Raw genomic sequence first — 11,737 nt, 5'->3', positions numbered from 1 at the left:
TGTGATCTAATCCCCAGTCCTGCCCTGACCTCCTGGGTGCTCTTGGCCAAGCCCTCTTCCCTGTCTGTGCTAGAAAGTGAGGGTCACTCCCTTCCACACAAGGGAGTGAATTGAGGGTGGGGATCTGAGCTCTCTGAGCAGCAAAGCTGGACACAGGCCAAGCTGCCAATCCTGAGTCCCTCTGTCATATGGACCTGGGAAGCTTGTCCTCATCCTCCATCCTTCCCCAGGGCGGGGCTTGAGAATCTGAGAATCTTGAGCCTGGGAGGTCAAGGCTGCAGTGAGCTATGATCGCACCACTGCACTCCAGCCTGGGCGACAGAGTGAGACCCTGACTCAAAAATAATAATAATGATAATAATAAATAAAAGAGACTCCAGGGAGTTTCCTTGACCGGCACTCCCTACGAACCAAAAACAGACACCAACTCTTCTAGGCTGTTTTTTTTTTTTTTTTTTTTGAGGCAGGGTCTCACTCTGTCGCCCAGGCTGGAGTGCAGTGGTGCCATCTTGGCTCACTGCAGCCTCAACCTCCCAGGCTCAAGTGATCCTCCCACTTCAGGTCCTCAAGGAAGAGTCCTACACTGAGGACTGTTTGGACAAGGAGATCCACGGGGTAGACTTTGCAGGATTGTCCCTGGGGCAGCCTGGATCCTGAGGCTGCCCCTCCTCCTTCCTCAGCCCCTCCCTGGTCAGGCGCTCATGGGGGGCGGGGGTGGGGGAGTCCAGGCTTGTCTTGCAACTGTATGTTCTCTTCAGACCCCTCCCTAGCAATGCCAGATTCACTGGGCCGGCAGATTCTGCCCCAAAACCTGTCCAACCAGTTGTTTGAGAGGAGGGGGTACCTGGGAGGGGCAGCAGGAGATGCCAGGAACAGCTTTCCCTAGCCCAGCACGGACTACAGACGAGGGAGCCTCTGGGGCTGCAGACACTGCAGACGGACGGACGGACAGACAGATGGACAACAGCTGGAGGCTTGGCCCGGCCGTAAGGCTCTCTGCGGGACAGTCCCAGCTGCTAATGTTGCTGTTGCTGCTACTGACCCGTGTCCGGCCTGGGACAGGCGTGGGTGAGTAAGGGTGGGGATTGGCACGGGGGTACCTGCTGCATCTCAGGCTGCAGGACAGACCCAAGACCTCACTTTGTTTCCAAATTCTCACACATGCCTCCTGCCTCCTTCCTTTCCCTGAGGAGAGGTTTCTAGATGTCCAGGACAATGCATGTCCCCAGGAAGCTCTGGCAAGCCCAGCCTGGGCAACATAACAAGACCCCATTTTTTAAAAAGATTTTTTTTAAAGATTTTTGTTTTTAATCAGCTGGGTGTGATGGAGTGCACCTGTAATCCCAGCTACTTGGGAGACTGAGGTGGGAGGATGGCTTGAGCCCATGCAGTGAACTATGAATGCACCACTGCACTCCAGCCTGGGCCAAACAGCAAGACCCTGTCTCAAAAAAAAAAAAAAAGAAAAGAAAAGAAAAACTGGACAGGCTGAGAGATACAATCCTACAATCTCTGCCGCCAGCCCCAATCTCTGACTGCTCTGCTTCTCTTTCTTTTTCTTTTTTTCTTTCTTTCTTTTTTTTTTTTTTTTTTTTTGAGACAGAGTCTCCCACTGTCGCCCAGGCTGGAGTACAGTGGTGCGATCTCGGCTCACCATAACCTCCGCCTCCCGGGTTCAAGCAATTCTCCTGCTTCAGCCTCCTGAGTAGCTGAGATTATAGCCGTGTGCCATTATGCCTGGCTAATTTTTGTATTTTTAGTAGAAACAGGGTTTCACCATATTGGCCAGTCTGGTCTCGAACTCCTGACCTCGTGATCCGCCCGCCTTAGTCTCCCGAAGTGCTGGGATTACAGACGTGAGCCACAGCGCCCAGCCTCCACTTCTCTTTCTAAATATTAAGTGCCTCCTGCACGCAGGGTGCCCTGGGCTTCAGAGATAGGACTGAGAGCTCTAAGAAAGGAATCATGACAGTTGCCCCCAAGGAAGACTCTAGCCTGAACCTTTGGAGTTGAGTTTAATTCAACGTAAATGAATCAAATTGAACTGAACTGAACCGAACAGGGGCAGCTGCTGGAGACTTGCACAGAAGCCCACTCCATCGTTCTGCTTCTCCTGGACCAGTATTTGGGGTTGGGGAGAGGAGGGGCGCTATGGTCCTGCTCCTGCCTGGGAGGCTCAGTTGGGGAGGTCTGAGCTCTCCAACCAGCAAGGCTGGACACAGGCCAAGTTGCCGATCCTGAGTCCCCTTTGGGGTACGGACCTGGGAAGCTTGTTCTTGTCCCCCACCCTTCCCCAGAGAGATGAGGTGGGAGTCTGCAAGGGGGACCTGGTCCTGAAGGCGAAGATGCCTTGGGGCCATGTTGGGAGGCGGCAGAGAACCAGGTGGGTTGAAGAGGACATTCTAGACTCGGAACCAAGCTCTGGCTTCAGAGCCCCTGGACCCTCTGGGCAGTCTGTGTCCCAGCCTGGGGTCTCGGCCAAGGGGACCTTCCTGTGCTATCCCCCCCGACCCCTGCCAAGCCACACATCCTCTCTTCAAGCAAAACAACCTAGACCATGTGGGTGGAGCTGGAGGGACTTAATTTGGAGGTCACTGGGCATGTCAGGAGCAGAGTTCAGCTTAGGGTCAGGCTGCCCCCAAATTCCAGTTCCATCCCAACATGGCCCGGCACGGGAGAACTGTGCCTACTGCCAGGGTGAGACCTCCCATGCCACCATTGTCCTAGACCTCCCACAGTGCCTACCCCTAGTAGGCTCCTAAGAGAGGGGCCAGGGGCTGGACTCAGGCCTCCCACCCATGCCCATGGGGCATAGAGTTACCGGGGAAGCTTCCTGGTTCATACCGGACCTGACCTCCCAGGAAGTGCTCCTAACTTGGGGCTCCCACGTTAAGTCTGGATCTGGGCGGGGGGACACCAGAGCTGTTGGGGGCTTGGTTGCCCCATTTGGCCTCTCCTCTCTGCTCTCCCCTTCCAGCTGCCCCAGAGCTCATCAGCTATGTGCCCCAGCTCTCAAACGACACCCTGGCGGGGAGGCTCACCCAGTCCACCTTCACGCTGGAGCAGCCTCTGGGCCAGTTCAGCAGCCACAACATCTCTGACTGGGATACCATCTGGCTGGTGGTGGCCCTCAGCAACGGTGGGTGCTGCTGGGGCCAGGCTTCGGTTTTCCCTCTGTGAAATGGGCCTGCGGGCCTGAGGGCAGTAGCGGGTGTGTTGCGGGGAGATGCAGGGAGCAGGTGCTGCAGGGGATGGGGCGGGGGAGGGCTGTCAGGCTTGTTGGGGTGAGGGTGGGATCCTGCTGTGTGACCTGTCTGACCACGGTGCCACCCTTAGCCACCCAGAGCTTCACGGCCCCACAGACAAACCAGGACATCCCTGCTCCTGCCAACTTCTCCCAGAGGGGCTACTATCTCACACTGAGGGCCAACCGGGGGCTGTACCAGGGTGACCAGGCCAGAGGCCAGCTCCATGTCCTCCGCGTCGGCAATGATACCCACTGCCAACCAACAAAAATTGGCTGCAACCATCCCCTACCGGGACCGGGCCCCTACAGGTGAGCGGCTCTGCCAGGCCCTGGCTCCTGCCCGCACCCAAGCCGGAACCTGGGGCAGCCCCTAGGAGGCTCACCAGGGCCCCAGCAGGATGCCTGGGTCCCCTGCTCCTGCTTGGCCAAAGGGAAGAGGAAGCAGCAGGCAGGGGCTGGGGAGGCCTTCATGAACTACATGAATTATCCTTCTTTTCTTTTTTTTTTCTTTTCTTCTTCTTCTTCATGAGATGGAGTCTTGCTCTGTGACCCAGGCTGGAGTACAGTGGTGTGATCTCAGCTCACTGCAACCTCTGCTTCTTGGGTTCAACGATTCTCCAGCCTCAGCCTAATGAGTAGCTGGAATTACAGGCATCTGACACCACACCCGACTAATTTTTGTATTTTTAGTAGAGACGGGGTTTTTCCATGTTGGCCAGGTACCTGCCACCATGCCTGGCTCATTTGTTTGTTTGTTTGTTTTGAGATAGAGTCTTGCTCTTGTCACCCAGGCTGGAGTGCTGTGGTGCGATCTCGGCTCACTGCAACCTCCGCCTGCCGGGTTCAAGCGATTCTCCTGCCTCAGCCTCCCGAGTAGCTGGGATTACAGGTATGGGCCACCATGCCCGGCTAAATTTTGTATTTTTAGTAGAGATAAGGTTTCAGCCAGGCGTGGTGGCTCACGCCTGTAATCCCAGCACTTTGGGAGGCTGAGGTGGGCGGATCACGAAGTCAGGAGATCGAGACCATCCTGGCTAACACGGTGAAACCCCGTCTCTACTAAAAATACAAAAAAAATTAGCCGGGCGTGGTGGTGGGCGCCTGTAGTCCCAGCTACTCGGGAGGCTGAGGCAGGAGAATGGCGTGAACCCGGGAGGCAGAGCTTGCAGTGAGCTGAGATTGTGCCACTGCACTCCAGCCTGGGTGACAGAGCGAGACTCCGTCTCAAAAAAAAAAAAAAAGAGACAGGGTTTCACCATGTTGGCCAGGCTGGTCTTGAACTCCTGACCTCAGGTGATCCACCCGCCTCGGCCTCCCAAAGTGCTGGGATTACAGGCGTGAGCCACCGCACCCGGCGCCTGGCTCATTTTTGGTTTTGCCATGTTGGCCAGATACCTGCCACCATGCCTGGCTAATTTTTGTAATTTTAGTAGAAATGAGGTTTCGCCATGTTGGCCAGGCTGGTCTTAATTCCTGGCTTCAAGTGATCTGCCCACCTTGGCCTCCCAAAGTGCCGGGATTACAGATGTGAGCCACCATGCCTGGCCTATCCTGCTTTTCTTGAGCAGAAGGTTCCCTACCTCAAGCCCCAGTCCCCTCGGGCCATGTGGACTACTCAGGTGGTGTCTCTCCATCCAGACAGGGTCTCCCCTCACTAAATGCTTGATTCACACGTGTTCAGTTCTGAGAGATCTAATACCCGCCCCCTACCTTTCCCAAATGAGGACACAGAAGCCCAGAGAGGGGGAGGGACGTCACACCGCTGGAAATGTCACACAGATTGGAACCCATTCTGTTGGGCTCTTTAGCCTCAGCCTCTGGCCCCCTCCCCGGGCTGCTCTCCCCAGGGCTTGGAACTCCAGGGGACAGACTTGCAGGCACCAGGGTCTGATGGTTTCAGGACTCTGGGGGACCCCCATGGCCAATGCTGGGTCTCCCATTCAGGGTGAAGTTCCTGGTGATGAATGACGAAGGACCCGTGGCTGAAACAAAGTGGTCCAGCGACACTCGCCTGCAGCAAGGTAGGGGCCAGAGGCTCCGGTCAAACAGTAGGGGCAGGGAGCCAGGGGCCTGGGGGTCCGGAGGACTGAGGATGGGCTGGGGGAACAGGTCAGCTCACCACTCAATCAGAGGCAGCCAACTATCCTGCAATCTGCAGGCGCCCCTCCCCCAGCCACCCGCTTCCGCCAGGCCTGGGTGGTGGTAGGGGAGGCAGGGCGGTGATTGGTCTGGATTCTGCCCAAGGGCCCCTTCCGGTCAGGTAAAATTTCTTTTCCTGCCCGCCTCTGCGGCCCCCATCACTGCCCTCAGCCCAGGCACTTCGGGCTGTCCCCGGCCCCCAGAGCCCGGGCACCGTGGTCATCATCGCTATCCTGTCTATCCTCCTGGCCGTCCTCCTCACGGTCCTCCTGGCTGTGCTCATATACACCTGGTGAGTGAACCGGGCTGAGACCGCCCATGCCTCTTGGGAGGGGCGGGGCCCTTGGGCATTAACCCCTCCCTCTCTAGTTCCTCCCCGCCCGCCCGTGCCCACCTTCCAAGCGGGCACCGTGCACCCCCTGGTGGCAGCATCTGGGATTGCAAGTGGGTGCCGCCTGCGGACACCACAGTCGGGTAGGCGCCCCAGGTGGAGGTGAATTGCTTTAAGGCCAAGCTCTGAGCATTGCCACAAGACGCCATACAGGCCGGGTGCGGTGTCTCACGCCTGTAATCCCAGCACTGTGGGAGGCTGAGGCTGGCAGATCACTTGAGGTCAGGAGTTCAAGACCAGCCTGGCCAACACAGTGAAACCCCAGCTCTACTAAAAATACAAAAAATTAGCCTGGTGTGGTGGCACGTGCTTGTAATCCTAGCTACTCAGGAGGCTGAGGAAGAAGAATGGCTTGAACTTGGGAGGTGGAGGTTGCAGTGAGCTGAGATTGCATCACTGTACTCCAACCTGGGTGACAGAGTGAGACTCCATCTAAAAAAAAAAAAAAAAAAAGGGTGTCAGGGTGTCATACAGAGCTCAGGTGCCTGAGCCTGGGGCACAGAGAGTGTCTACAAGGCTTCCTAGAGAAAAGGGGAGACCTAGTCTTGGTGGGATTTGGGGAGGAGGGGGAGAGGGAGTGACTCTAAAAAGGGGGTAGGGAGGTGTGGGGGCAGGAGGGGCAGGAGGGGTGCATGCAGCCAGGCCAGGCCAGGGGCCTAGCTGAGGAACTAGGCTGTATCCTGCAGCCTATGGGAGCCGGGAGTGGGTTTTGATCAGGGGAGACAGGCGGATACTGTTTGAGCGGGGTCCTGAGGTGTGGAGGGTGGAGGGGGAGAGTGATGGGGGGCAGGAGCGATGAGCTAGATTTTGAGGTTTGGAGGAATCGCCTCAGTCCCTTTGGTTAATTCCGCCCAGCCAGTGGAGTCTCAGTTTCCCCTATGCGATGGGTGGGAGCATGCTAGCCAATGGCTGTGGGATCTCGGCCAGAGCCGTTCTTCAGCTTCCATCATCTCTCCCTCTCTCCTCCCCTCCCAAGCTTCAACAGCTGCAGGAGCACTTCCCTGTCAGGCCCAGAGGAGACAGGGAGTGTGAGAAGATACACCACGCACCACACGTTCAGCACTCCCGCCGAGGGGGCTTCCTGAGGGGTTCTGGGGGCCCACGTGTCCCTCCACCTCCTCCCTGGCCCAGGCTGCAGAGCCTGGGCTGGGACATGCCCTGAAGCTTCTGGACCCTGAGAGAGATTGTTTCTTTTCTTTACTTTTTTTCTTTTTCTTTTGAGACGGAGTCTCACTCTGTCGCCAGGCTGGCGCAATCTCGGCTCACTGCAACCTCTGCCTCGCGGGTTCAAGCAATTTTCCTGCTTCAGCCTCCCAAGTAGCTGGGACTACAGGCACACACCACCATGCCCAGCTCATTTTTATATTTTCAGTAGAGATGGGGTTTCACCATGTTGGCCAGGATGGCCTCGATCTCCTGACCATGTGATCCGCCTGCCTCGGCCTCCCAAAGTGCTGGGATTACAGGCGTGAGCCATCATGTCCGGCGAGAGAGATTGTTTCTAGATGAGGGTGGGGGGTGGGTGTCCTTAGCCCAAAGCTTGTGCCAGTCTCTATCAGAAATAAATGCCCCCAACACCTCCCTGCCTGCCTGTGACATCATACACCTGGGTAGTCTTTCTGCACCACTGCCTCTGGCTCCTCCTCCTGAGGAGGTCCCCAAGGGCGTGTAGGACCGGGGCGAGGCTCAGGATCCTAGAGAAGTTGTCACCTGGGGCAGGACAGGCCTCTCTGCCAGCCTTACTGTCCCTATCTGTAAAATGAGGATGCTAACCCTGAACCCACAAGGCCACAGTAAGACTAAACCAAGGTGAACATGCCTTGGGAACTGTGAAGACTGTGGACCCAAAGCCGGTTGCGGTGGCTCAGGCCTGTAATCCCAGCACTTTGGGAGGCTGAGGCAGGAGGATCACTTGAGCCCAGGAGTTCGAGACCAGCCTGGGCAACATGGTGAAACCCTATCTCTACAAAAATGACAAAAAAATTAGCTGGGCTTGTTGGCGGACTGTGGACCTGAGATAGGTGCTCCTCTTGTCCTGCCCAGACAGCCTCTTGGTACCCAAAGGCCACGGGGCAGCATGGCTGGCACTTGCTGTCTTTCCACCCAAGCATCCTCCCTGTGGCCCCTCTCCCCAGCCTGCCCCCTGCTGGCTGGAGGACTTCAAGCCCTCTGCCTCCACTTCCTCCAATCCTTTCCTGGAGTACACAAAAGGCAAAAGGCACAGTTTCTTTTTTTTTTTGAAATGGAGTTTCGCCTTATAGCCCAGGCTGGAGTGCAGTGGCACCATCATAGCTCACTGCAGTCTCTAATTCCTGGGCTCCAGTGATCCTCCCACCTCAGCCTCCTGAGTAGCTGGACTACAGGTGCATGACACCACGCCCAGCTAATGTTTAATTTTTTTGTAGACATGGAATCTCACTCTGTTGCCCAGGCTGGAAAGAACAGTGGTGTGATCATAGCTCATTGCAGCCTCAAACTCCTGGGTGCAAGCGATCCTCCCGCCTCAGCCTCCTGAGTAGCTTGGACTATAGGTACATGACACCACATCTGACTAATTTTTTAAATTTTTATAGAGACGGGGTCTCACTATGTTGCCCAAGCTGATCTCGAACTCCTGGTCTCAAGTGATCCTCCTGCTGGGATTACAGGCGTAAGCCACTGTGCCCAGCTCATGCAACATTTATCATCAGGATTCCCGCTCAGTGCTCAGACCCCAGGGGCCAGAGATGCCCATGGCAAGGTTCTGCCCTCAAGGTGCCCACTGCTATAGGGGAAGGACAGAGGCAGCATCTTGGGGAGGGGTGGCTTTGAAGAAGGAGCAGGACACTTGGGCCAGGTGGACCTTGGAAGGGTGCCAGGCAGGAGGAGCAACGTGTTGCTGATGGGCAGGTAGGGGAGGGTGAGGGGTGGAGAGGAGACTGGAAGACACCCTGTGCCATGTGGAGGGGCCCCACTCTCTGGGGCAAGAGGTCAGGGAGGAGGGCGCTGGCTGGGTTCCCAGGCACCTGCCCTGAGAGGCGCAAATGGCCCTAATGGGGTTATTAGGTGGAGCAGATGCATCCGGCTCCTGCTGTGGAGGAAATGCTCAAATGATCTTGAAGCTACCAGGCTGGGAGAGGCAGGCAGAGGATGGGGCAGACAGGCTGCCAACCTCTGTGAGATAAACCCTGGCCTCTTTTCAGAACAGCTTTGAGCCCCAACCCTGGGGCTGAGTGACCCAAGACAGATCACTCACCCTCTCTGGGCCTCAGTTTCCCCTTACATAAAAAGCAATGGTTAGGCGAGGTACAGGTGGCTCACACCTCTAATCCTAGTGCTTTGGAAGGCTGAGGCGGGAGGATTGCTTGGGGCCAAGAGTTCAAGTCCAGCCTGGGCAACATAGCAACACCCCATCTCTACAAAATATAAATACAAAAATTAAGGCCGGGCATGGTGGTTAAGGCCAGGCATGGTGGCTCACACCTGTAATCCCAGCATTTCGGGAGGCAGAGGCAGGAGGATCACCTGAGGTCAGGAGTTCGAGACCAGCCTGGCCAACATGGGGAAACCCTGTCTCTACAAAAAATACAAAAATTAGCCAGCCATGGTGGTGCATGCCTGTAATCCCTGCTACTGGGGAGGCTGAGGCAGGAGAATCACTTGAACCCAGGTGAAGGAGGTTTCAGTGAGCCCAGATCGTGCTACTACACTCCAGCCTGGGTGGCAGAGAACAAGACTGTCTCAAAACAGAACAAAAGAAAAATTAGCCAGACATGGTAGTGTGAACCTGCAGACCCAGCTACTATGGAGGCTGAGGTGGGAGGATCGCTTGAGCCCAGGAGTTGGAGGCTGCAGTGAGCTATGATGGCACCCCTGGACACCAGCCTCTGTGACAGAGCAAGACCCTGTCTCTAAAATGAAACATTTTTAAAAGGGAAGGTTGAACTGGGTGAACTCTAAGACTCTGCATTTCACAAACCCTTGCCCACACCCTGTATGCGTCGGGCCCTGGCAGGAAACAGATGGTACGCTGTCTCACAGGGCAATTGAGAGCGTTTACAAAGGTGTGGGCAGCATTAGGGGAATGGACCAGAGAGGGTGACCTGGGACTTGGCTGTAATGGGGCCCTAAGCACTTCTGGATCTGATTGCTGATGGGAGGGAGGGAGCGATGTTTCCAGGACCAGCAGTCAGTAGCCACAGGTGAGGGGCCCTGCAGGAGCAGGGGCTGTAGGTGAAAGGATGAAGCCACCAGAGGGAACAGGGCTCTGTCTTCCCACCCCCTGATCTCATGCCAGTGCCTCCACTGGCCACACCTCACCAGAAGCAAGAGAGTGTGGGGTCTGAGTGGTGCAGTCCCTGAAGGCCAATCTGCTGGGTCAGAGCAGGACAGAGAAGGCAAAATGGACATACAGAGGCACACGCCGCTTTCATGCTGATCCAGTGGAATTAGATCCTTCCTGTTCTTTCTTTTCTTTTTTTTTTTTTTCTTTTTTCCTTTTCTAGAGATGGGGTCTCACTTTTTTGTCCAGGCTGGAGTATGGTGGCACCTTCATAGCTCACTGTAGCATTTGAACTCCTGGGCTCAGGCGATCCTCCCACCTTGGCCTCCCAAAGTGCTGGGATTACAGGCACTACAGGCACCTAGCTAACTTTCTTTTTTTTTTTTTTTTTTTTTTGTAGAGGCAGGGTCTCACTCTGTCACCCAGTCTTGAGTGCAGTGGCACGATCATAGCTCACTGCAGCCTTGAACCTCTGAGTTCAAGCAATCCTCCCACCTCAGCCTCCCAAGTAGCTGGGATTACAGGTATGTGCCACCACCCAGCTAATTTTTTTATTTTTTGTAGAGATGGGGTCTCGCCATGTTGCCCAGGCTAGTTTGGAACTCCTGAGCTCAAGAGATGCTCCCACCTTGGCCTCCCAAAGTGCTGAAATTACAAACAGAAGCCACCATGCCTGGCCTCCCTTCCTGGCCTTATGGTCTCCAGACTGGAGAGAGGGCCACAAAGTCCTGCCCAGACAGAGGGCTGCTGAGGCTGGGGTGGGGCTGGGGGTGTGCAGAGAGGACTCTGCAGGGGCTGACCGCTGAGTCTCAGGGGACAGGGCAATTTTTTTTTTTTTTTTTTTTTTTTGAGATGGAGTCTTACTCTGTCGCCCAGGCTGGAGTACAATGGCATGATCTCGGCTGACTGTAACCTCCGCCTCCTGGGTTCAAGTGATTCTCATCTCTCAGCCTCCCGAGTAGCTGGGATTACAGGAGTGCACCACCATGCCCAGCTAATTTTTGTATTTTTAGTAGAGATTGGGCGGGGTGGGGAGTGGGGTGGGGGTTTCACCTTGTGGCCCAAGCTGGTCTCAAACTCTTGACCTCAAGTGATCCTCCCACTTCGGCCTCCCAAAGTGCTGGCATTACAGGCATGAGCCACTGCACCCAGTGGGGACGGGACAATTTTGCCAGCTGGAGAAGGGGTGGCCCCCAAATGTCCCCTTCACCACCCTCTTGCCTCTTCCTTCAGAACACTTCCTCCCTGAAGCCCTCCTGGATAGCCCCCTACCCACATGCCTCAGCATTGGGAGGTGGGGAGTGTGGGGGTCCCCCTTGCTCCTCAGCCCCATTTGGAATAATGTCCTGTGCAGCTAAGCTCACAACTCCTCCTCCACCTGTCCCTCCACCCGGTGTCACTGGCAATTGCTCACTTCCTGGGCCTGCACCCACTCAGCTCCCCTATCCCTGGGCACCAGCCTCAGCCAGCTCCGATGTGGACTAATGACCCTTGTCCCTCCCCTCAGCTGCCTCTCTTTTTTCTTTTCTTTTTTTTTTTTTTTTGAGACAGAGTCTGGCTCTGTCACCCAGGCTGGAGTGCAATGGCATGATCTTGACTCATTGCAACCTCCACCTCCTGGGTTCAAGCGATTCTCATGCCTCACCCTCCCGAATAGCTGGGATTACAGGTACCCGCCACCATGCCCAGCTGATTTTTG

General features: G+C 55.8%; 1 protein-coding gene across 1 annotated transcript; it reads left to right on the top strand.

The window, feature by feature from the left end:
- The first annotated feature begins 505 nt into the window (after nt 1–505).
- Nucleotides 506–7,358, top strand: UPK3BL2 (uroplakin 3B like 2). The gene is made up of 6 exons (XM_030797509.1): nt 506–1,068; nt 2,978–3,139; nt 3,337–3,556; nt 5,192–5,268; nt 5,558–5,678; nt 6,754–7,358. The coding sequence occupies exons 1-6, from the start codon at nt 864–866 to the stop codon at nt 6,860–6,862; spliced, it is 894 nt and encodes a 297-aa protein (XP_030653369.1). The 5' UTR covers nt 506–863; the 3' UTR covers nt 6,863–7,358.
- The last annotated feature ends 4,379 nt before the right edge of the window (nt 7,359–11,737 follow it).

This window comes from Nomascus leucogenys, chromosome 17 (genome assembly GCF_006542625.1).
Source record: "Nomascus leucogenys isolate Asia chromosome 17, Asia_NLE_v1, whole genome shotgun sequence".
Classification (NCBI taxonomy): domain Eukaryota; kingdom Metazoa; phylum Chordata; class Mammalia; order Primates; family Hylobatidae; genus Nomascus; species Nomascus leucogenys.
The sequence above is the reverse complement of the archived record's forward strand: the minus strand, read 5'-3'. Positions and strand labels throughout refer to the sequence as shown.

Excerpts from the sequence above, each read along its gene's own strand:
- UPK3BL2 (XM_030797509.1), top strand. The coding sequence starts at position 864 with ATGCCAGGAACAGCTTTCCCTAGCCCAGCACGGACTACAGACGAGGGA. Across the intron at positions 3,557-5,191 it reads CCGGGACCGGGCCCCTACAG|GGTGAAGTTCCTGGTGATGA; the intron begins GTGAGCGGCTCT and ends TCTCCCATTCAG. Across the intron at positions 5,679-6,753 it reads GCTGTGCTCATATACACCTG|CTTCAACAGCTGCAGGAGCA; the intron begins GTGAGTGAACCG and ends TCCCCTCCCAAG.